The sequence below is a fragment of the Schistocerca piceifrons genome, chromosome 10 (genome assembly GCF_021461385.2).
Source record: "Schistocerca piceifrons isolate TAMUIC-IGC-003096 chromosome 10, iqSchPice1.1, whole genome shotgun sequence".
NCBI classification, from domain to species: Eukaryota; Metazoa; Arthropoda; class Insecta; order Orthoptera; family Acrididae; genus Schistocerca; species Schistocerca piceifrons.
In genome coordinates this window covers 61,158,488-61,185,453 of record NC_060147.1, presented here as the reverse complement: position 1 = coordinate 61,185,453, position 26,966 = coordinate 61,158,488, and the positions used below count along the sequence as shown (strand labels likewise).

At 41.6% G+C, this 26,966-nt stretch overlaps 1 protein-coding gene across 1 annotated transcript in view; it reads right to left on the bottom strand.

Moving 5' to 3' along the window:
- LOC124718692 (aminopeptidase N-like) overlaps positions 1 to 26,966 on the bottom strand; it is a 214,701-nt gene that overhangs the window by 111,637 nt on the left and 76,098 nt on the right. Inside the window, exons 4-6 of the mRNA XM_047244315.1 lie at positions 18,819 to 18,974; positions 15,731 to 15,987; positions 1,420 to 2,437 (exon numbers count right to left, since the gene is read on the bottom strand). Coding sequence (XP_047100271.1) covers positions 1,420 to 2,437; positions 15,731 to 15,987; positions 18,819 to 18,974 — 1,431 coding nt within the window. The remainder of the gene's footprint in view (positions 1 to 1,419; positions 2,438 to 15,730; positions 15,988 to 18,818; positions 18,975 to 26,966) is intronic.

Below are 26,966 nucleotides of genomic sequence, written 5' to 3'. Positions count from 1 at the left end.
TCCTGTAACCCAGAAGGTGTAAAAGTTGTAGCGAAATGCAGGAAGATCTGCAGCAGATAGGCACTTGGTGCAGGGAGTGGAAACTGACCCTTAACATAGACAAATGTAATGTATTGCGAATACATAGAAAGAAGGATCCTTTATTGTATGATTATATGATGGCGGAACAAACACTGGTAGCTGTTACTTCTGTAAAATATCTGGGGCTATGCGTGCGAAAGAATTTGAAGTGGAATGATCATTTAAAATTAATTATTGGTAAGGCGGATACCAGGTTGAGATTCATTGGGGGAGTCCTTAGAAAATGTAGTCCATCAACAAAGGAGTTGGCTTGCAAAACACTCGTTCACCTATACTTGACTATTGCTCATCGGTGTGGGATCCGTACCAGATTGGGTTGACGGAGGATATAGAGAAGATCCAAAAAAGAGCGGCGCATTTCATAACAGGGTTATTTGGTAAGCCTGATAGCGTTACGGAGATGTTTTGCAAACTCAAGTGGCAGACTCTGCAAGAGAGGCGCTCTGCATCGCGGGGTAGCTTGCTGTCCAGCTTTCGAGAGGGTGCGTTTTTGGATGAGGTAGCGAATATATTGCTTCCCCCTACTTATACCTCCCGAGGAGATCATGAACATAAAATTAGAGAGATTCGAGCGCGCACGGAGGCTTTCCGGCAGTCGTTCTTCCCGAGAACCACACGTGACTGAAACAGAAAAGGGAGGTAATGACAGTGGCACGTAAAGTGCCCTCCACCACACACTGTTGGGTGGCATGCGGAGTATAAATGTAGATAGATGTACTTTGCAAGAGACACCCTCATCATCACTTTTGTAACACTGTACCCATGTGGGCTGTGCCACTACAGCTGCCCTGGAAAATGGTACGAGACTGATAAAGAATGAGTGGACGACATTAGCCATAAAAAAAAAAAAAATCCAGTGAGGACAATCTGAAAGGAAACCAAACACGAAGCCGAAAGAAATGTCTTAGTGTCCAAACACAACCGGAATCACAAGCCAAGAGTAACCTAGAAACGAGTCTATACATAAACTGGAAAGCTTAGATACATAAACACAACTAGCTGAGGAACGCATACTCACTTTCCTCCTACCCTAAGCTGCCAGGGGATCTTTCCAAATAATGTGGTATCTGCACAGCTCGCAAAGTGCCTACAAACCGTCAACTCTTGACATCCAACACTGGTGTGTTCATCTCAGTTTTGTTGTCTGAGTCCAATAACGATACTAAATTGGTCACCTTTGGCAAGGATAGTGAAAATAAATGGTACGAGAATCTATTAAGAACAGTGCTGCGTAAAGTGATTTTAAGTGCACCTGAAGTTCTCAGCAATCAACAACGTGACTTCAGAGGAACTCTATCAGTGTGTCAGTAAACTTCATATAAAGAACATTGTACTTACCCCGGAAATGAGCTTCCACTTAGACGATTTGCAACCTGCGAGGTGGACGGAATGAAGACAGCGGTAGCATATCTGCTGCCATGACTGGAGTGACTGGCAGACCCACCAGTAAGTGGCAGAGCAGTGATCACATCCGTGGGAACCGCAGTCTCTACTGTGGTAGTCATTACGTGTGACGCCCCTCTACTTGGAGCCGTAGTTACTACCGGACCGTGTGCGCCCGCCGTGACATTTACTACCGAGACTGAGCTGCCACCAGCCTCGCTGTCTGTCACCGCAAAAGTGGTTTCGGCACTGTTTCCGGGCGCAGAGCTGCTGGAAATGACAGGGCTGTCAGACGACGTAGCCATGCTCGCAGTCCGGGAAGCTAACGAAGTGTCGACGTCCACCGGTACGGTGTGAGCACTGCCAGAATGCGACACTGTTCCACTCGAAGTGTAACTCGCCAGCGTGCCGGTGTTTCCCTTTGACACAGGAGAACTGGTCGGTGCACCGGTACTTCTATTCAAAGAGGGAATACCAGTCGGTACACTGGTGCTTCCGATCAAAGAGGGAATGCCAGTCGACGCACTGGTGCTTACATTCACAGAGGAGATCCTAGTCGGTGCACTGGTGCTTCCAATTGAAGTGGGAGTGCCAACTGGTGTGCCGGTGCTACCGTTCGAAGTTCGAGTGGCGAGAACGGTGCTCGAGCTCGTGGGCGCCATTTCAACCGTGCTCGTGTTACCAGAACTGGAACTCGGAGCTGACGTGCCGATCGTAGTACCAGATGTTCCGCCTCGGATGCCCGCCGTGTGAGAAGTGTTGAACAGAGGACTGGAGTCGGCAGTGTTGGAACTGTGTTCTGCAGATGCACTGCTAGTCACTTCAGAGCTGCGTGTGCCAGAAGTCGCGTCACTCAGCTCGTGGGAAGTCTCATTGCCGACAGTCGTGTAGCGGCTAGACGGTCCAGTGTCAGCAGGAGACGACTGAACGGTTGTCACACTTGTTTCATTTGTGCCTCTGGTATCCACCACACCTATAATAATGGATAGTCAGGATCAATACTTCAGGCACAAATACCTATTCCTAAGCATCCAATGTCTGTATGAGAAATTTAAAAGTAAGGCTTATTATCTTATTGTTGAGTAAATCATTAGACCAAGTACAAGCTCAGAATGCACAAAAGGAAAGGAAACTGATCATGTCCTGTTCACAATGGTAACAAGTTACTCACAATAATAATAACAATAATAATAATAATAATGATAGCTTCACATGCCATAGATTTCTACAGATTTATTCGTCTGAGCAGAGAAGTTCAGTGTACATTAAACAAAGCTGTCAGGAGAGCTGTGTGTCCCCTTCCAATCCATCTTAATGTAAGTCCAAATAAAACCTTTTTGTGCTCAAATGGCCATTGAAAAGTAAATATCCTGCAGTGAAAAATGAAGTGGTGCACTAGACACAGTAGAAAACTAAAATTCGATTTTTTCACTGATCTTCACAACCCACAACCCTTAAGAGATTTACAGAACTCATATAAACCTACATATGGATGGCCAAACAGAAATTTGAAACCTGCTGCTCTCTAGTGCAAACGTAGTATGTAAATACCTTTCATAAGTAACTAATTTACTGGGACAGGGTGTAGTTGTGTAACATTCACAATGGACGGCGTTACATGAATTTAAAATACGAGTTAGGAGAGCAATAATCACATGGGGAGGGAAAAAAACTCAACAGTTCAAAAAAATTTTAACACTGCAAATATTAAACTTGTAAGCAACTGAATCAGAGATAGTTTCTTTGTTGGAAAGTAAGAACTCCTGTTGCTGCCACGTCCACTGGGACAGAAAAGCTTGTTGTGAAACTGGGACAGTATCAGTATCACGTTCGACATCAGACAGCAGGATCCAAAATGCAGAAAAGTATCAACGTGTTTTATCAAGGTGCGATGTAAGTGTCTGACATCGTGCTGGCACTATGATTTTCATCTCCTTCCCATTCAGACTTACTTACCTGATCCAGCAGCCCCGGTGTTTCATGATATTCCAAACATAGTAGGGAAATACTGTTAATTATAGTAGGTAAGTTCTGGAAGAATGTAAATACTGTGGGAGTAAAGGAGACGACTCACCAAAAAGTTGAAATGTTGTCAACAAGCACAAATGAAAATTTGCTATGGGGTGGGGCAACCCCTCTTTCTGCCTCCTGCCTCTCCCCACCCAATCACCATTGCACTGCAAATTTTCTTTCTTTTTTTTGTGTGTCAGGCAATGATTCAATAGTTCTGCTTTGTTCAGTGAGTGGTCTCCTTTATTCCTAAAGTATTTACATTAAGCAAATATTGCAATGTTTCTTGTTGATGGACCACAGATTACATCATGATTTTTTCACTCCACACTGAAATGTGCACTACTTTGAAACTTTCTGGCAGATTAAAATGGTGTGCAGGTTTCATATTTGAACTTGGGACAGTTGTTATTGAGTGACCATCTGGGCATGACTCATTACCTGTCCTCACAAGGTTACTTCCACCAGTATCTCATCTCGTATCTACAAAACTTCACAGAAGTTCTCCAGCATATCTAGCAGCACTACCGCCCCTGGAAGAAAGGATACTGCAGAGAAACGTCTTAGTTATAGCCTAGAGGTTTATTTCCAGAGCAAATCTTTCACTCTGCAATAGAGTGTGCACTTGTATGTGGGGATTATCCTACTGATCCTTCTATTGCTCCTGATGCCAACCTAAATTTTTAAGGGTTTCACACCTCAATCAGTAGAAACAGCAGCCTTATGAGATCACTGCCTGCCTGTTCAGATCCCTTTTTGTCAGGAACAGGTAGAGTTATCAAGTTGAAATTTATTTCACATAATGTCTAAGGTTCCTTGGTTTTGTGAAAAATTTATTCTTCTAGTTAATGCAATTAAAAGCTATGGCCATTTATGTCACATATTTTGATGCTCGTAACCTTATCGTAGACCTAGAATCATAAAACTGGACAAGATGTAAGGTTTCACAGTACGACTAAGAGATAAAGTCCAAACCATTACTTTGTAGTTATATTGCAGAAACTTTTTTCCCCCCCCTCCACGTTTGTTGTCCGTCAGTCTGTCTATCCAGCCATATATTAAGTCCACTTTTTTCGGGAAAGGGTAGAGGTATCAAGTTAAAATTTATGTCAGGTACTAAGGTCTCTGGTCTCTTGGCCATGTGAAACATGTAAGTTTTTAGTCTATGCAATCAAAAGATGAGACTATATATATCTCACATATATTGATACTCACAAACTCACTCATCAAAACCTATCTCTATGAATGTTGAGGCTGGTGGTTTAGCCTAGAAAGCGAGAGGTCGTGAGACCAGATCTTGGACAGGCAATGGATCTTTCAGTCTCCATTTTAACCTTGCCTTCATCTCTCAATGACGAGGAGTCACTAGAAATAACAAATGAGTCTAATTCCATACTGAAGTGTATGTCACCTATCCCCTGCTTGATAACTGGGGTAGGTTAGGACATGCAGGTCACTGAAGCGGCATCCAATAGAAAGACTGGCACCAGCCACTGAGCCATATGAAATTAACATCGTCATCGTCGTCATCTATACACATAATTAAATTTGTACAGAACTCTCACAGTGCAAGTCCTACAGCCACTTGTCTGGTTCTTTCCCTTATCTGATGTTTTCTCACCAGTAGTGCACCATAATGCTGCACCTTGTTGAGCCTTATTATTCACAGTATAGTTTACAGACTTCTGATGATAGTAGTATATTTACATCACATGGAAACATTATATTTAATGGCATACAATACTTGTGAACCATGAGCACATCAAAATTCAAACCTGAAAAAATTTATTTGTTTTCTGATTGACATAGCTTATTTGGAAGTCCTCATTTTCCCTGTGGCAACTTCTTCCATTAGCCTCCACCTGTAGCAGCTGACAACAGGCTGAGGTGAACGAAAACCAGGGATCCATGCAGTGCCTACAGGCTAAGGCACCACTGCATCCACCCACCACCAGTGCTGGTCACTTCTGCCAGAAGTCGAGCCCAGACTCCCACACTTGCCAGATGCCATGTGTGCCAAAACGTTCTTCGAGCAGTCTCTTCTTCCACTTCGACAAAGCAACATCTCCTGGCTGTGTAGGGTTTTGCACCTGTGTCCAGTGTCAGTGTTTTGTTGCAGTTTGGTTAAGGTGATGAGTGCTATCGAGTCTTCCAAGAAGTAGTAACACATTAAATTTTACTGCAGTTGTTAGCTTTTAGGGATAATCTTAGAACCAGGTCACGTGCCTCTTCAGCACACCATTATTTATAGTTGTCTTTATTAATTAGCGCACCTCTATAGGCATGTATGCCCCTTAGGAGCATAGAAGGGAACCTAACTCGTTCCTTCATCCCTTTCAAACAAATGATTTTATTTGTCCAAAAACTTTGTATTTCTAAAGTTACTCGTATTCAAAATTTTCGTGATATAGAATGTTCCAACCTTAAAATGTAATTTCTTCCAAATTCCATCGTCCCCAGTTTTTCTGCTTCCAAAAACGTATATTTTTAATAAAATAAGAAGTCAGTTTATAAATTATTCCAACTAGAAAATATCACTTTTTAGAACATTCTTTGCCAACTTTGGAACTCCTCCTCTGCATTAAAACTTCTCTTTCATAACGTGGTAGCTATTATCTTGACATTTTCTGATTATAGAGGGCTTAACAAACAAGTGGAGCTAAACATTCAGGAAACATCCCTCAAACACACAGAAATAAAATGTGTTGTTTGGGCATGGGTCCAGAAATGCTTTATTTCCATGTAAGAGCTAATTTTCTACTTCTCCTCATAATTGCTTTAAACATGAGAAACACAGAAACAATGTGTACCAGCATTACATGAAACATTTTCTTACATGAAATATTCAAAATAGTGTCTTTGTTACTTTTGCTTTAGAATGTACAGTAAGCAATAATTCTTAGATTCACTGGCAAAATTTGGTGCTCCAATTAAACAAGTGTAATGTTGACATGTGACTCACTCCACTGTGTTGACATGCAATTAACTCCACTGCTTGTGTTGGCATGTGATTAAATTCACTGCTTTATTAGCACCAAGCACGTAGCATCAACTGTATACACTATGTGATCAAAAGTGTCTGGACACCTGGATGAAAATGAGTTACAAGTTTGTGGTGCCCTCCATAGGCAATGCTGGAATTCAACATGGGGTTGGTCCACCCTTAGTCTTGATGACAGCTTCCACTCTCACAGGCATACATTCAATCAGGTTCTGGAAGGTTTCTTGTGGAATGGCAGCCCACTCTTCATAGAGTGCTGCACCGAGGAGGGGTACTGATATCAGTCAGTGAGAGCTGGCATGAAGTCGGCATTCCAAAGGAGTTCTATAGGATTCAGGTCAGGCCAGTCCATTACAGAGATGCCATTGTCAAGTAACCATTCTGCCACAGGCCGTGCATTAGGAACAGGTGCTCGATCGTATTGAAAGGTGCAATCGCCATACCCGAATTGCTCTTCAACAGTGGGAAGCAAGAAGGTGCTTAAAACATCAATATAGACCTGTGCTGTGATAGTTCTACATGAAACAACAAGGGGTGCAAGTCCTCTACATGAAAAACACGACCACACAATAACACCACCGCCTCGGAATTGTACTGTTGGCACTACACACGCTGGCAGATGATGTTCACCAGGCATTCGCCATACCCACATCCTGCCAACGGATTGCCAAATTGTGTACCATGATTCGTCACTCCAGACAACATTTTTCCACTGTTCAATCTTCCAATGTTTATGCTCCTTACACCAAGTGAGGCATTGTTTGGCATTTACCAGTGTTATGTGTGGCTAATGAGCAGCCGTTCGACCATGAAATCCAAGTTTTATCACGTCCCACCTAACTGTCATAATACTTGGAGTAGATGCTGATGCAGTTTGGAATTCCTGTGTAATGGTCTGGATAGATGTCTGCCTATTACACATTATGACCCTCTTCAACTGTTGGTGGTCCGTATCAGTCAACAGACAAGGTTGGCCAGAGTGCTGTGTGCTGTACGTATCCCTTCACATTTCCACTTCACTATCATGTCGGAAACAGTGGACCTAGGGAGGCTGATGAGTGTGGAAATGTCGCATACAGTCGTATGAAACAAGTGACACCCAATAACCTGACCACATTCTAGGTCAATGAGTTCTGCGGAGCACCCAATTCTGCTCTCTCTATGTCTAATGACTACTGAGAACGCTGATATGGAGTACCTAGCATTAGGTCGCAGCACAATGCACCTAATATGAAAAACGTATGTTTTAGAGGGTGTCCAGATAATTTTGATCACATAGTGTATCATCAACTGTTTAGTGTTCATTGCAGACTTGATTTCTGCTACAGTGCAATGGAAGTGTACTGAAATGCGGAGTTGGCAGATGTACATTTGATGTATGGGTCAGCATACGGCAATGACTGTGGGGCTCAGTGTTAGCACCAGAGAGATTTCCAGAATGACAAGTGCTCTGACAGGGGGTGGTTTGAAGCAACTGATAGTCACTTTATGGAATGTGAAAGATTTAAGCCTACTACTCGTGCATGGGGATGCCCAGATGGACTTGGACACCTCACCTGGAGGAGGAACTACTTCGTTCCCTTGGCAACAACCCTAGTGTCAGTGTAATACTGTTAGCTGCAACAAGTAATGTACACAACAAACTCTAACATAGAAATAAAGTGTTTCCGGACCCATATCCATATAACATATTATACTCCTCTACTGAAAGCTTGGCCACACCTTTTTGTCACACACTGTACAGCTTTTGGCTGATTAAATTTACTTCAGTGCTTACTGTATATTTGTACCTTTTGCTTTTTCTTTTACTTTTTCTTACCTAAAAAGTAATTAACTTTACCATTTTGTAAGTTATGTACTACAAGCCACTGTGGGTTGTGCACAAGCTTTCAATGTGTACAATTACTACATCATCTATGAGAAATCAATTGATAATCAGCATGTAACTGTCAATGTTAATCAATCATAGTTCATAATTTGATATGCCAGCACTCGTTTGTCAATCATGTGGATGAATAGTCAGTATGTCAATTGTTACCACTTATGAATGTTGGTTAGGCTACTCACAGTCTATGTAGCTTGCTGGTGTGTGTTGATAAATTAATATAATACATTACAAGAAATGATCATCCAAGGTATTTATGAAGAATAAACATGTTAATTGAAACTAGACCACAGACAATTATTTTATAATGTTTCAAGAAGGAATAAAGTGAAGAGGAAATTTGATGACACAGAAGAATATGGAATAGGCTGGCAAGCTACACACTGTTCTGACACTTCTTGAAGCTTAAATTGTGTACCAGACTAGGACCCGAGCCCAAAACCTTGTAATTTGTGGGCAATGCCCTTACCGACTGAGCTATCCGAGCATGACCCACAGCTTCATTTCTGCAAGAAACTCTCTCCTATTCACCAAACTTTGCAGAGTTTTCTCCCGCATATCTTACTGGACTAGCAGCTTCCCTCGTCTTTACCCACTATTAATCTTCATAAAATGAAGTACCATATTTACCCAGTCTTAAGACTTGTCTTTTTCCTAATTCCTCATTCCAAAAATGCTAAGCTACAGCTGCTTAGGTCAACATGTTTACATTGTTTAACAGATTAATATAGGTACATTAAATGTATTCATAACTGCAAATATGGACAACCATCAGCTGTAGAATGGAATGACTACAATGAAAATTTGTGCCGGAATGGGACTTGAACCCGGTTTTCCCACTTGTCGTGAGCGGTCGCCTTACCGCTTGAGATTTCCTGAAATGCCGAATTGTTCGATACAGCATTAATTGTTGCCGCAAGAATAAATTACAGCAGAAAGACCCATTGTGGAGACAGTACGTACATACGTCACCACATTGCAGGATGAGCGAAAGTTCAAGAATAGGACTGAATAGCAGTTTTTCATATTTATGGATTAGGATTGTGTCAGTATATTCGCATTGTGAAGGGACAGATCAAGATAAGATGGATAGTTTTTATGAGGCACTCAGTGATGTAGTTCTTAGAGTAAAGGACAAGGACAATGTTCTGCTCATGGGTGATTTTAACGCCAGGATTGGAAATTGAACAGAAGGGTATGAAAAGGTTACGGGTAAATTTGAAGAGGATATGGAAGCCAACAGGAACGGGAAACAACTCTTGGATTTCTGTGCCAGTATGGGCTTAGTAATCACAAACTCTTTTTTTTTAAACATAAGAACATTCACCAGTATACTTGGGAAGGCAGGGGAACCAGATCTGTCATTGACTATATAATAACTGATCAGGAATTCAGGAAGGCTGTGAGGGACACACGTGTATTCAGGGGATTCTTTGATGGCACTGATCATTTTTTAATCTGCAGTGAAATTGGGATTGTGGGGCCGAAAGTGCAGGAGGTCAGGTCCATAAGTAGGAGGATAAGAGTGGAGAAACTTCAGGATAAGGAAATCAGGCACAAGTACATAACAGCGATCTCAGAAAGGTACCAGTTAGTTGAATGTAGTCAATTACAGCCACTGGAAAAGGAATGGACAGGTACAGGGACACAGTACTAGAAGTGGCTAAAGAATGTCTTGGAACAGTAGTGTGTAAAAGTAGGATGAAGCAAACAGCTTGGTGGAATGACACAGTCAAGGCAGCCTGTAAAAGCAAAAGAAGGCGTATCAAAAATGGCTACATTCTAGAACTCAGGTAGACAGAGAAAGTTATGTTGAAGAAAGAAACAAAGCCAAACAGATAATTGCAGCATCCAAGAAGAAATCTTGGGAAGACTTTGGAAACAGGTTGGAGACTATGGGTCAAGCTGCTGGAAAACCATTCTGGAGTGTAATTAGCAGTCTTTGAAAGGGAGGTAAGAAGGAAATGACAAGTATTTTGGACAGGTCAGGAAAACTGTTGGTGAATCTGGTGGATGCCTTGGGCAGATGGAGGGAACATTTTGAAGAGTTGCTCAATGTAGGTGAAAATACGATCAGTTATGTTTCAGATTTCAAGGTAGAATGGGATAGGAATGATGATGGATATAGGACCACATTTGAGGAAGTGGAGAAAATGGTCAATAGACTGCAGTGCAACAAAGCAGCTAGGGTGGATGAAATTAAGTCGGAACTCATCAAATACAGTGGAATGTCAGGTCTTAAATGGCTACACAGGATAATTGAAATGACCTGGGAGTCAGGACAGGTTCCATCAGACTGGAAAAAAGCAGTAATCACACCAATCTTTAAACATGGAAACAGAAAAGATTGTAACAACTACAGAGGTATCTCTTTAATCAGTGTTGTGGGTAAAATCTTCTCAGGTATTGTTGAATAGAAAGTGTGAGTATTAGTTGAGGACCAATTGGATGAAAATCAGTGTGGGTTTTGGCCTCTTAGAGGTTGTCAGGACCAGATCTTTAGCTTACAGCAAATAATGGAGAAGTGTTATGAGTGGAACAGGGAACTGTGTCTATGCTTTATAGATCTAGAAAAGGCATATGACCGGGTTCCTAGGAGAAAGTTATTGTCTGTTCTACGAGATTATGTAATAGGAGCCAAACTTTTGCAAGCAATTAAAGGTCTTTACATGGATAGTCAGGCAGCAGTTAGAGTTGACGGTAAATTGAGTTCATTGTTCAGAGCAGTTTCAGGGGTAAGACAAGGCTGCAACCTGTCTCCACTGTTGTTCATATTATTTATGGATCATATGTTGAAAACAACAGACTGGCTGAGTGAGATTAAGATATATGAACACAAAATAAGCAGTCTTGCATATGCGGATGACTTAGTTGTGATGGCAGATTCGATTGAAAGTTTGCAAAGTACTATTTCGGAGCCAGATCAGAAATGTAAGGACTATGGTATGAAGATTAGCATCTCCAAAACGAAAGTAATGTCAGTGGGAAAGAAATATAAACGGATTGAGTGCCAAATAGGAGGAACAAAGTTAGAACAGGTGGACGGTTTCAAGTACTTAGGATGCATATTCTCACAGGATGGCAACATAGTGAAAGAACTGGAAGCGAGGTGTAGCATAGCTAATGCAGTGAGTGCTCAGTTACGATCTACTCTCTTCTGCAAGAAGGAAGTCAGTACCAAGACTAAGTTATCTGTGCACCGTTCAATCTTTCAACCAACTTTGTTGTATGGGAGCGAAAGCTGGGTGGATTCAGGTTACCTTATCAACAAGGTTGAGGTTACAGATATGAAAGTAGCTAGGATGATTGCAGGTACTAGTAGATGGGAATAATGGCAGGAGGGTGTCCACAATGAGGAAATCAAGGAAAAACTGGGAATGGACTCTATAGATGTAGCAGTCAGGGCGAACAGGCTTAGATGGTGGGGTCATGTTACACGCATGGGAGAAGCAAGGTTACCCAAGAGACTCATGGGTTCAGCAGTAGAGGGTAGGAGGAGTCAGGGTAGACCAAGGAGAAGGTACCTGGATTCGGTTAAGAATGATTTTGAAGTTAATAGGTTTAACATCAGAAGAGGCACCAATGTTAGCACTGAATAGGGGATCATGGAGGAATTTTATAATGGGGCTATGCTCTGGACTGAACGCTGAAAGGCATAATCAGTCTTAAATGATGATGATGATGATGATGATGATGATGATGATGTATTAGATGGTGGTGCTACATATGACCTGCACCCTAGGAGATGTTGCCATCCATGTTTCACTGTTGCTCAAGTACAGCACTATAGATAGTTGGATGGGGAACAGTGATCAAGCTTGGCTGGGAACTACAATGAGTGATGAGTGCAGGGAGGCGGTGTTCAGCAAGCAGAAATTTTGTCATGCAGCCAACCATGGGAATGTCTACTATGTACTTTGGCTTTTTATGAACATCAACAATGTTTCAACTGCAGTACTTTCGACTTATACTTGGAATTGAATTGGCTTTGAAACTGGACAAATACTCAACAATATCACACATTACTGAAGAAGATGCTAAAAGTCTAGATGGGGGCCAATGGCATGCTTATGAACTTTGTGCAGCAATGTCGTGAGTGTTCACTGTGAGGTGTGACAGGAACAAAAGGGAACATGTCAGCTGCTGACTGTACACAGCCAATGAGAGAGCAGTCGGCAGACACTAATTCTGGAAGCAAGAAAAACTGTGGCATTCTCATGACAGTACAGAAGAAAAATACACTATGTATTAAAAAAAAACTAGTGATAACCTCAGAAACTGAAACATATTGGAAAGAAACAAATATTTGTGACACTGGAGATATAAGTTTCATAGTAGTCCTGCTAGGATAACAATGATAATGATTAAAAGTACGAGGGTGGTTTGAAAAGTTCTCGGGATCACCACGAGAGATCAGCACTAGTGCAACAAGTTGTTCACATGATACTCATTGGACTGTTGCCTGTAAACACATGCCACATCAGTGTTCTTGGAAGAAAGCTGTCGTTGACGTGGTTCTGTCGTTGCTCCACATACAGATTTGTGAAGATGAAAAAAAAAAAGTCTAGGCTCAAGCAGTGATTAAGTACTTCGTAAAGAGAGGTATAAAAGCAAAGGACATTCATGCCGATTTCCAGAATACACTAGGGGACTCTGCTCCTTCATATTCAACTGTTGCAAAGTGGACAAATCAATTTAAATTTGGTCAGGAGAGCTTAGATAATGATCTGTGCATTGGTCAGCCAAGGTGTGTCAGAAACCATTGCAAAAGTACACAAAATGGTTATGAAGGTACACCAATTGAAAGTGCCTGAAATTGCTCATGCTTGGCAGATGTCATCTGAAAGGGTATATGACATTTTAACTAAAGAATTACAAATAAAAAAATTATCTGCAAGATGTGTGCCACGACTCTTAACGCTGGGTCAAAAACACATGAGAATGGACATATCGGAACAATATTTGCCCCATTTTAGGAGAACCAAACCAGATTTCTTACACTGGTTTGTGACCACAGATGAAACTTGGGTGCACTACTATAACCCAGAGACAAAACAACAGTCAAAGCAGTGGAAACATGCTGATTTTCCGCTACCAAAGAGAGCAAAGACAATTCCTTCGAGGAGGGGGAAGATCACAGCCTCAGTGTTCTGGGATGCGAAGGGGATTACGTTTGTAGATTATTTCCCCATTGGGCAAACAATTACTGGAGAATACTATGCTAACCTCCTGGACAAACTGCAACAACAGATACACCATAAAAGGCCAGGTTTAGCAAGGAAGAAAGTCATCTTCCATCAAGACAATGCACGTCCGCACACATGTGCTGTCGCCATGGCAAAACTGCATGAACTAAGGTATGAATTGTTGCCACACCTGCCTTATTCACGTGATATGGCTCCGTCAGACTTCCATTTCTTACCAAAACTGAAATGTTTCTTTTGGTGGATGAAGATTCATTTCAAATGAAGAATTGATAGCCAGAATTGACAACTATTTTGCAGGCCTGGAGGAAACTCATTTTCGAGATGGGATCAAGACACTGGAACATCCTCGGACCAAGTGCATTAATTTACAAGGAGACTACATTGAAAAATAAAAAAAAAAAACTTTTCAGTGATGTAAGTACTTTTTTCTATTTCTGTTCCAAGAACTTTTCAAACCACCCTTGTAATAGGACACAAAGTGTTATAACCTTTAATCACTAATAAATTGCGTGGATATACAAAAGTAGAAACACTAGTGGGTTACATGTTACTAACTCCGTATCTGTCATTCGACTGCCGTGCCGTGACATGCGGCCGGCGCCGTTCATAGCCAGGTGGCGCTCCCGCGCTCGGCCGAGCTGCGGAGCGCCTCTATCGCCGTGTTCGCGTACTAACGTAGCGGCACTTTTGAATGTCGTGGCACTGTCACAACACAAAGGAATTATAGCCATCGGCTGTGAGTGGACATCTATTTAAATCAATGGGGAAGGTTGAAAATTTGTACCAGATCATGATTCGAACTTGTGTCTCCTGCTTACTAGGAAGATGTGCTGACCAATGCGTCATCCAGATGAAGCAGTCACCACAACTCCACAAATTATGCGACCACACTTAACTGTCAGACCTAAATTCTGAACCTACCTGCACACTATGAATGTAGTGTCCCTTGCCCATTATCTTCATTTACTCATGGCACTTTGCCAATTCCCGTAAGAGTTTGAGCCTGGTGTGCATCTGCACTCATTCTTTTGGACATGTCCAAAAGAATGGACACCACGTATATATTAAAAGTACTGATACCACAGAAAACAGGCTAAAACAACAAAAAAGGCAGTGAAGATAAAAATTAATGAAAACAATTTCTTTTTCAGAATAAGTATAATGTTAACTTCTTAGACAGATCCTTTACATCAATAAAAGTTTGTAATATTGATTAGTCAGAATATGTTCAAAAATAAATTTTTCTCAAGAAGCCTCTTTAAACCAAAGGGGGTCTTCTTATACTCAAGTAAAGATGGTAAACCACGTTCCATCATTCTCGCAACCCTGACAGCCTAAACCGCCACTAACTGCTTCCCACTGCCTCACCTTATCTTTCCCTTTTCCTATTCCGTCCACATCACTCCTCCTCCGTCCAGATTGTGCACAGGCTTCTATCACCACACGTTCTCCTCCCCCCCTCACCACCATGCAGCCTATCCGCCCCTTCTCCTTCTCTTCCCCCCCCCCCCTGTCCCCTCTCCACCCCTCCTTTTCACCACCCCCCTCTCTCACCCTCTCCCTTTCATTTCACCATTTTCCCCTTTCTCCATTTTCACCCCTCTCCTTCTTCCTACATTTCTTTCTGTTGTACCCTTTTCATCTTGTTGTGCAGTCAAAGAGTCATCTGTTCCAAGATGTGCCTCTCTCCTGCTATTCCCTTCTTGGATTTTTCCCTGCCCCCACCCCATCTCCATTAGCTCACGCAACTGCTTCCATGAATCAGTTGTTGATAATCAGTCTTTCCACGGTCAGGGAGAGTATGGTTGGGTGCAGTATGGTTGTGGGCATGAAGGTGTGCACTTTTTCTAGAAAAAGAGTTAGTGCTTGAAAGCTAGTGTGAATGCTGCTTTCTGTGCTCCGTGCATTGATCTGTTAAAGGGGAGTCGTTGCCTTTCCCTTATTTTGTGTATTGCTCCAGAAAGAATTTCCATTACTGTTATAAATTGTGTTACTGTTATGTTTTATATTCTGGCTAAGTTAAGATACATTCTATAATTTGTGTCACATCTCAATGGTCTAATGACATAACAACTAAGTAAATAACAACAACTGCTGAGTAAACTACTAAAGCGAATGACGGCTGACACTGAAAAACACCTGTGATAGCCCTAGTGTACATACCTGTGTCAGTACTGAAGTCAGTTGACAGAGATTTGCCTCTCGGGGTGGCAGATGAAGAGGAAGTGGCAGCAGGTGGAATGGTAGGAGCAGCTGTGTTCGTGACAGTTGGCGGAGGTCCTCGCTCTGGAGTAGTCATCACCGGAACAGAATCATTTACTGTTTCAAACACCATCTCAGAGACAATGAATGCCACCAAGTATGTGGACATCGGTGGAGTTATGCCAAAATGATCCACCACCCAACCCGGTTCACCATGTCTGAGGAGACAGCATAAAAGCAAAGTTGTTAGTAGTAAAGAGTATGTTTCTATATTGCTGACAATTTTTAAGGCTAATGGATTTCAAACAAACTATCAATCCTGAAAAGTCCATGATGAAACTTTCTTAAGAATTGGCATAGTGCCATTTTGAAGTAATGTGACATATTCCATCATAAGTAAATTTTTTTTGTGAAGCCTAGAATGCTAATTATTATATTACATTTGTATTGTATAATAATGGCAATTATATGATAATAGCAATAGCAGTTCCTCTGACCATGTGCAGTGTGTTCCTTATGTATTACACAATGTGTGATTGATGCAGCATACTGTAAGCAACAGAATGGTCTGGTATTTATGTCTGAAACAAACCAAGATGGTGTTTGGGCACGGCCCAGTAGATGGAAATGGTCAAGATGCAGCATGGATATACTAAATCAAATCCCTCATCAACATCAATCACATCACACAACATTTCAAACCCTTTTTGCGCATTTGTGTGGTCATGAGTCTTTTCAGACAGACGAACGTGCAGGGAGGAAGTGTGCTTACACCAGATTTGGAGGGCTGGGTTCTGCCTTTTGACTGTTTCCATCTGCTTGGCTGTACACAAACACTATCTCGGCTTGTTCCTGACATGCATACGGGATCATTCTGCTTCATTTGCCAGCACCATCTACCATGGCAACGATGCATTTCCGAACATACATTCATAGGATCTTTGTTCCTCCATTTCTACTCATGAACCCATCCCTGAAGTTTGTCGGTTTTGTTAATGTTCACCCTCTGTGTGTGTGTGTGTGTGTGTGTGTGTGTGTGTGTGTGTGTTTGCATTACCTGTACATGTTGGTTGTGGGGCCAACAATTAATTTTCTGGTTCATCAAAGTTCAGATTTGTGATTGTGTTTCTACAGCGTTGTTAAGTTACAAAATTCATTATGGTGCTGTAGTATTTTAAAATTTGGAGTTTTATGAGTTCATACAACAGTCTCAATTTTATGTCACTTCTTGTCAGGTAAGGGAAGACCAAATGAAATCTTATTTAGTACCATTCAAACTATCTGCAACCCTTGCTAAAAAGCGATGTTCACAGTATTTATGTAGCATCTGATGTTACTTGCAGAAAGACTGCAACACTTGGATGGGTGAGGAGAGTCAATGAAGTGGTGCATGGACTCTTACATCCATCACAAGGAGGCCAACTGGAACGTGCTGAAAAAGTTTGTGGCATTAATGTTATAGTGTCATTTGTTGTGTAATATGTGTTTTATTGAAAACTCATTTCCAGATTTACATCGATATGAACTTTTTGTATCTTCTCCTATAGCAACCAGGGTCCTAAAATCATAGTTTCCATTCAGACTGTGAATTCAAGGTATGAATGTAATATTATTGTGGTGACTTCAATGCATGGACAGAAGAGTAACTTGGCTTAGTTTTGGTTTGAATTTTGTTCTAGGTATTAGCTTGGAGCATAAGTTCACAGCATTTTTCCATGCGTTCAATAGACACAATAGATACATATAACAGAGACTTTAGTCTCAATAATATATCCTCCTTCACTAATTACAACTGTCTGCCAATGCTGGGATAACTTTTTGATACCATGACTGCAGAAATCATGTGGTTTTGAAGTGAAGAACTCATCAAGCCATTTTCAGACCGCATTTTTATCCAGAAAGGACATTCCTGGAAGGTCCTTCGATAAATCTTTACTGACTGAGGGCGCAAGATCAGGTGAATACGGTTGGTGCAGAATGAATGACTTCCCAATGCAGCCCCTGTATAGTGTTTTTGGTCAGTATAGCAGAATGTGGACAGGCATTATTGTGTAGTAGCATCCCTTCGTGCAGTTCTTCCTGGTTGTTGTTCTCTCACTGAATCTGCAAGATGTCTCAGCTGTTGACAATAAACTTTACGTATGATAGTTACACCTCAGGGAAGCATTTCGTAGTACACTACTCAGTCACTGTTCCACCAGACAATTAGCATTATCTTTTCCGGATGCGTGCAGGTCTTTGTATAGGGGGCTGCTGCTTTGTTTGGGCTCAACCATTCCTTTCTTTTCCCCATGTTAGCATAAAGACCATTTCTCGTCGCCAGTAATGACACAGGATAGGAACGGTCAGTGTTGTTCATGAATACGTTGATGGGTAGCAAGCAGAGATGCACGTGTGGCCAGACACCAATTTTTGAGATTTTGGCTTAGAGCATGCGGCAGCCATACATCTGATACTTGAACCTTCCTCACTGCATCCAAGTGTTGCTTAATGGTGGAATGATCAAAGTTCATTACGGTTGCGAATTCTTGAGTACACTGATGTTCATCATTGTGAATTAATGCCTTTAAATGATCTTCATTAACCCCAAAGGACTTCCTGAACATAGATAGTCACTAACATTAAAATGATCCTCCTTGAAATGAGGAAACTGTTTTCTGTTGTGGTCTGTCCAGTGACATTAACCCCACATGTGGCACAGATGTTTCTGGCTGCACTTCTATTGAACTGAAACAGAAGAATATGTTGGTTATATTCCATTGGGAGAAGAATATGTTGCTTATATTCCATTGGAACTCCATTTTCTAGCAATCACAGCTCTACTCACTACCTCCAAATGACAAAATGACAATATATAAACTCAAATAGTAATAGTGAACTAGAGGCAAAAAATGACAATCGACAAACAAACCCATAGCAACCCAATTACCAAGATACAAAACAGTATTTACAATCTGCAACGAAGCTTAAAATGTGACCTGAAACTTCAAATTAATTACTTCAATAGTAAAGAAAGCACTAGACACACGTGCAAACTGGCAATACTCACAGCTGTTCGGAACGCACGATGGGCATGTTGGAGACTGCAGTGTAGTTGGTGGAGTGAGCGATGCTTATCTGGAACCTGGCCTTCAGCCCTGGCTCATCAAAGCAGGGGAATGCTGCACGCGCATCCGTCGCCTCAAACTGTGTAAGTGCCATCCATCTGCAATGTACGAATAATATTAAATTACGTTTTACGACAACAGTTTTGAGAAACACATCACTCCCTTGGAAGAAAAGCATCATAACTCAAAAAATTCAGTCTCTCCATTCATGTCATCATCAAATTGAAAAAGTGGAATGGTTTTATGTGGAAGTGTGTTACAAACTTAAGTGGCTGTTTGGCTACCACATAACAGTTATGTCAATGTTGCATAAATGAAACCTATTCTAAAACTAGAAAACAGTGTCACACTGTCAGTCGTTCAGCGAAGTTAGGACAGTGCTCATGTGGAGCTTGCCTGTCGACTGTTGACTTTCAAAAAGTTCCACACAATCATTAAATCTGTTTGAAGAAAAAATGTCACATTTTGAACTGTGCCAATAAGTATGCTCATTACTGGTATTTTTATATGCTACACAAAGCATTATTTAGAAATATGACAATTTTGCTTACAGAATGTTAGACACTATTTCCTTCCCTGTTTTATTTCAAGTTGAGTCACTCTTCTAAAAAGTTATTCATAATTTTTGTTCAGGACTGTAACGAATGATGGAATATTTTAGCTTTTGCCATACTTTAAGAAAAAAATTGCATAAATATAATTAGCTGGTTTTAATTACAATGATGTCATCTAATTCAACAAGCCTACTTATTGTTAAGTTAGCTATCAAACAAAATGCAACAATTTGGCAGCTTCCACATTAAACAATGCTGAAGAAAACACGAGGTGCTATCCAAAATTTTCGGGACTGGTGCTGCCATCTGTTGAAAACCTTACATTGGACTAATGGTCACCATCACCCTCAAAGTAGTTCCCATCCGTACGTACATATCGGTCCCAGCACATCTGCTACTGGTCAAACGTTTTCTGGAAGTCCTGTTCTTTGAGTGTGTTTATCACCACCAGCGATGCTTCTTGAATCCTCTCTACAGTGTCGACCTGATGGCCTTTCAACTTGAGTTTCAGTTTTGGGAATAGCAAGAAGTCGCAAGGTGCCAAATCTGGCGAGTACGGTTTTTTTGCATAAAAGGTCCTGGTGAGGAAGGACGTGTGACACAGCGCACTGTGATGCAGAAGCAAGTTACCTTGACGCCAAAGTTCGGGCCATCATCACCACACGTTTTCACGGAGCCATCGCAAAACGTCACAGTACTACATGGAATCCACTGTTTGGTTGTTCCCTTGGTATCAAAGAAAACGATGATCATGCTCTCACTTTGCCCTTAACCTGTCTCGCTGTTTTGGGTCTTGGAGAGCCAGGGCTCTTCCACTGGGACGATTGTTGCTTTGTCTCTGGGTCATAACCATAAATCCAGCTCTCGTCGCCGGCGATACCCCATGACAAGAAGGTTGGATCATCATATGCAAACACACGCATACAACTCATGCTCTGTTCCCCAAACACTTACTGAATCACTGCAAGGGTCTCCGTAGCACTTTTGCAGAGATTCGCACAGAATTTTATACACACGCGCTGTTCTGTTCACGGATCCATCATAAAATCGCCACACACCAAACACAGAGTATTACGCAATCATTGTGGACACACAACATGTCCTCCCAGCTGAATGCCACTCCGCACACTGACTCATCAGATATGCAGCTCTCGCCACCTAGCAGTGCAAAGATCTACTACTCCTACTTTCCAGATGGCAGCACCAGTCCTGAAAATTTTGGATTCGCACCTCGTACAGAACAGAAGACGGTCTATCAAGGAGAATAATAATGCATATATGAGGACCGTTTTTTTTTTTTTTTCCCCAACATCCGACAGGCTATAAATAAAAGAACAATTATTTTATTACCAAAAGTTTTGTACATTTATGGTTACTTTTCAACATAATCACCGAAGAGATTGAGACATTTATCGAACCTGTGGACAAGCTTTGCAATATCCTGTTCAAAAAAATGTTGCCATCAATGGTGTCAAATGGGCATTGACGTTGTTTTGAAGATCTTCATTGGTTGGAAAGTGCTGCCCCCCCTTGCCACGTTTTCAGTTCAGGGAAAAGGTGAAAGTCGCTGGGGGCCAAGTCAGGACTGTAGGCGAATGACCGAAAATGCCCGACTGAAATTGTTCAGGGGCCGTTGGGTTGTGCCAGCAGTGTGTGGAGGAGCGTTGTCATGGATCAACACAATTCCTGAAGTCAGCATTCCTCTTCACATGTTTTGAATGGCTCTACACAAATGTAAAGTTCCACAGTAAGCAGCTGCATTATAATGGTTCCGGGCTGCATAAACTCTACAAGCAACACACATTTTTGGTCCCAAAACAAGGTAGCCATAACCTTTCAGTTGTTGAATGTTTGTTTGAATGTTTTCGGTTTGTTTGGTGAATTTTGATGCATCTATTGTTGTCGTTTTGTTTCCGGAGTGTCGTATTGGATCCATGTTTCACCTCCAGTAACAACTGATTCTGTAGAAATGTTGGAACACGTGAGGCAATGCTGACCCTACGACTTATCTTAAAAGCTAGATTAAGGAAGGGCAAACCTACGTTTCTAGCATTTGTAGACTTAGAGAAAGCTTTTGACAATGTTGACTGGAATACTCTCTTTCAAATCCTGAAGGTGGCAGGGGTAAAACACAGGGAGCGAAAGGCTATTTACAATTTGTACAGAAACCAGATGGCAGTTGTAAGAGTTGAGGGACATGAAAGGGAAGCAGTGGTTGGGAAGGGAGTGAGACAGGGTTGTAGTCTCTCCCCAATGTTATTCAATCTGTATATTGAGCAAGTTGTGAAGGAAACAAAAGAAAAATTCGGAGTAGGTATTAAGATCTATGGAGAAGAAATAAAAACTTTGAGCAAGCAGTGAAGGAAACAAAAGAAAAATTCGAAGTAGGTATTAAGATCTATGGAGAAGAAATAAAAACTTTGAGGTTCGCCATGACATTGTAATTCTGTCAGAGACAGCAAAGGACTTGGAAGAGCAGTTGAACGGAATGGATAGTGTCTTGAAAGGAGGATATAAGATGAACATCAACAAAAGCAAAACGAGGATAATGGAATGTAGTCGAATTAAGTCGAGTGATGCTGAGGGAATTAGATTAGGACATGAGACACTTAAAGTAGTAAAGGAGTTTTGCTATTTGGGGAGCAAACTAGCTGATGATGGTCGACGTAGAGAGGATATAAAATGTAGACTAGCAATGGCAAGGAAAACGTTTCTGAAGAAGAGAAATTTGTTAACATCGAGTATAGATTTAAGTGTCAGGAACTCATTTCTGAAATTATTTTTATGGAGTGTAGCCTTGTATGGAAGTGAAACACGGACGATAAACAGTTTGGACAAGAAGAGAATAGAAGCTTTCGAAATGTGGTGCTACAGAAGAATGCTAAAGATTAGATGGGTAGATCACATAACTAATGAGGAAGTATTGAATAGGATTGTGGAGAAGAGAAGTTTGTGGTACAACTTGACCAGAAGGAGGGATCGGTTGGTAGGACATGTACTGAGGCATCAAGGGATCACCAATTTAGTATTGGAGGGCAGCGTGGAGGGTAAAAATCGTAGAAGGAGACCAAGGGATGAATACACTAAGCAGATTCAGAAGGATGTAGGTTGCAGTAAGTACTGGGAGATGAAGAAGCTTGCACAGGATAGAGTAGCATGGAGATCTGCATCAAACCAGTCTCAGGACTGAAGACTACAACAACAACAACAACTGATTTCAAAAAGTTCTCTCCTTCATCGTGATAACGGTCAAGGAAATTCAAAGCTGACGCCATTCAGTGACTTTTGTGGGCGTCCGTCAACATTTTTGGAACCCAACAAGCACATAGTTGTTTGTAGCCTAAATGTTCAGTAACGGTAATGTGTGCGACATATGTTAAACTTCCGCAATTTCCATAGACAAAGCAGTATGGTGAGCCTACCATTTTCTAGAACCATTCAACTCGTTCAACAAGGTCGGCTGTAATGACAGACTTGCGTCCTTGGCCCCATTCATCATGCACGTCATTTCGGTCAACTTTAAGCTTTCAGCACCATTCACGCACAGCACCATCAGTCATGTAGTTATCGCCGTACACTCGGCTCATTCTCCAATGAATTCCTTCTGCACTATACCCTTCTGCTTGCAGAAACCGAATTATACTTCGTAATTCGACTTGGCGGGAGCAACAATGACGACAGCCATGTTCTACGTGGCTGTAGTGCAACGCAGACGGATTCCTAGAGGTCGGCAATGGCGAAGAGTGTAGTAGCCTACAGCGCATGTCCACTTTCTGCCGCTCACGTAGCTTCTATACTAAGCGACCGGAGGTTGGGAAAAAAAAGCCCTCGTATTATGTTAAGTGTGATTCATGCAATTCCCATAAAAGGTACTTACTTATTTTGTTTGTTACAGCTGTTAAAATACGCCAAGATGATACCAAGGGTGCCCAAGACACTAGCGTGTCGAGTGATTCTAGTGAGGGGAGTGATAACAACCTTAGCAAACACACATTTGCTGAAAACTATTGTAGTGATCCAGATGAAAACAATAACTCCAGTTTGTTTTAAGTGTGTTAGAGATGAAAGTCTTCAAAATTTTGATTCTGATTTCACAGATGCTGACCAAAGAGAATGGTGGTGGTGGTTGCTGGGATGTTTAAGGGGGACTAAACAGCGAAGGTCATCAGTCCCCCCAAAGAGAATGGAAGAAACTGTAAAAGAAATGTTATTTCCACGTAAAACTGAGAATAAAACTTGAAAGAGAAAGAGGGATGTTGAAAAATGGAAAAAACAAAAAACGAAAACAATCCTACTGAAATGTGGTAAAAGCTACAAGCCTATAAACAAAATAAAAAATGATGGAACAAGTGAAAGGATTCTAGTAATAAGAGATACTCGAAAAATGATGCCTCTATATGGGGAAAAGTGTCTGCTAAGATGTTAAATAAATTGGTAGTAACAGAGACCTTCAAACAAGTATAAAGAACAATTCAGTATATTAACTAAATTTCATACGCAGCAACATACTATGCAATATACACCAAATGCTACAGTCAGTGGTCAGTGCTGTGCTTTCTATTGAGATGACAAATTGAATTCATCTCCATTTTGGTGTCCGCTTGTGGAATATCCTCGCCGCTACTTGTCGGTTATACAGTATTTACGTGGCCGAAATGATAAGTTATCTCGATTTACTGCGAAGTATTCTATGTATCAAAATAGTAAGCTTCCGAAATTCTCAAAAATATCCGTTTAATACACGCTGAAAAGAGGGGAACGATAGTCCGAACGATACCTGTGCAAAAATCGGGAGAAAGTACAAATATCACACGCAACTGACGAGATAATATGAATTTTGCGTGGCAACGTAAAGTTTTGAAAATACGCAATTCATCGCGACAGCGAGAAATTGCGATATAATCAGTGAAAGATAATGGTGAAGCGACATAGAACTATTAGCACTTAGAATTTCACGTTGAATTTCTTTGATACACACGATCCCGATCGTAAACACACACAAAAAGGAAGTAGGATTGTATAAATACCGATGTCATTTTGTGTAACCCGCAATCTGGCCAGCAGAAACCAAGCGCGAAATTTTCATATTCTCTCGCTCGCTAAGCGCAAACTACTAGTCGGACCTTTTCGCACGAAATTTAATGTACCGGGTGATCAAAAAGTCAGTATAAATTTGAAAACTTAATAAAAATGGCTCTGAGCACTATGAGACTCAACTTCTGAGGTCATTAGTCCCCTAGAACTTAGAACTAGTTAAACCTAACTAACCTAAGGACAGCACAAACATCCATGCCCGAGGCAGGATTCGAATCTGCGACCGTAGCGGTCTTGCGGTTCCAGACTGCAGCGCCTTTAACCGCACGGCCACTTCGGCCGGCAAACTTAATAAACCGCTGAATAATGTAGATAGAGAGGTAAAAATTTACACACATGCTTGAAATGATATGGGGTTTTATTATATCCACCTCATATTGCTAGACGCGTGAAAGATCTCTTGCGCACGTCGTTTGGTGATGATCGTGTGCTCAACCGCCACTTTCGTCATGCTTGGCCTCCCAGATCCCCAGACCTCGGTCCGTGCTATTTTGGGGTTACCTGAAGTCGCAAGTGTATCGTGGTCGACCGACATCTCTAGGGATGCTGAAATACAACACCCGACGCCAATGCCTCACCATAACTCCGGACATGCTTTACAGTGCTGTTCACAACATTATTCCTCGACTACTGCTATTGTTGAGGAATGGTGTTGGACATATTGAGCATTTCCTGTAAAGAACATTATCTTTCCTTTGTCGTACTTTGTTATGCCAATTATTGCTATTCTGATCAGATGAAGCGCCATCTGTCGGACATTTTTTGAATTTTTTTATTCTTTGGTTCTAATAAAACCCAATGTCATTCCAAGCACGTGTGTCAATTTGTACCTCTCTATCTACATTATTCCGTGATTTATTCAGTTTTCAAATTTATACTGACTTTTTTATCACCCGGTAGTTAAATTTTGTTCTGGGATGTGTTTTGACTGGAGGCCACTGTTTTTCAAGTTATTCAAGAATAATGTACAAGAAGTGACATTCAAACACACTTCCACCCCCACATTTATCCCTCACCAGTCAGGACTTTTAGTACATTGTTCATGGTACTCTCTTCTACCACTACACAAAAATTTACGACTACACGAACTATTTCCGTTATTCGATCTTTTTTGGTCTCTATTGACGCCACCAGCATAGTTGGCCATTTCGTTAACGCTATTGATTTAAACGTGCCCATGAGGGTAATGAAAGACACGGTTGTTGTAGGCGTTACGCTGAAACTAATTACACTGACAGTTCGATCCAGACTTAGCCCTTCCAAGCACAGTAGTTTTGTAGTGAGAATGCGACAATGTAACTGTCTACTTGAAGTTGTTAAAATTCACGAAACCGGAAGGTAAAATTTACAGAAACCGTAACTTTACAATTTGTGCTTGACTAAGAAGGTGGCGAAATAAGGCAAAGACCAAAAAGGCAGAATGTGGGAAGTAACTCGTGCAGTCCCAAATTTTTGTACAGTAGTAGGAGGGAGCGCAATGAACAACATACAGGGTGTTTCAAAAATGACCGGTATATTTGAAACGGCAATAAAAACTAAACGAGCAGCGATAGAAATACACCGTTTGTTGCAATATGCTTGGGACAACAGTACATTTTCAGGCAGACAAACTTTCGAAATTACAGTAATTACAATTTTCAACAACAGATGGCGCTGCGGTCTGGGAAACTCTATAGTACGATATTTTCCACATATCCACCATGCGTAGCAATAATATGGCGTAGTCTCTGAATGAAATTACCCGAAACCTTAGACAACGTGTCTGGCGGAATGGCTTCACATGCAGATGAGATGTACTGCTTCAGCTGTTCAATTGTTTCTGGATTCTGGCGGTACACCTGGTCTTTCAAGTGTCCCCACAGAAAGAAGTCACAGGGGTTTATGTCTGGCGAATAGGGAGGCCAATCCACGCCGCCTCCTGTATGCTTTGGATAGCCCAAAGCAATCACACGATCATCGAAATATTCATTCAGGAAATTAAAGACGTCGGCCGTGCGATGTGGCCGGGCACCATCTTGCATAAACCACGAGGTGTTCGCAGTGTCGTCTAAGGCAGTTTGTACCGCCACAAATTCACGAAGAATGTCCAGATAGCGTGATGCAGTAATCGTTTCGGATCTGAAATATGGGCCAATGATTCCTTTGGAAGAAATGGCGGCCCAGACCAGTACTTTTTGAGGATGCAGGGACGATGGGACTGCAACATGGGGCTTTTCGGTTCCCCATATGCGCCAGTTCTGTTTATTGACGAAGCCGTCCAGGTAAAAATAAGCTTCGTCAGTAAACCAAATGCTGCCCACATGCATATCGCCGTCATCAATCCTGTGCACTATATCGTTAGCGAATGTCTCTCGTGCGGCAATGGTAGCGGCGCTGAGGGGTTGCCGCGTTTGAATTTTGTATGGATAGAGGTGTAAACTCTGGCGCATGAGACGATACGTG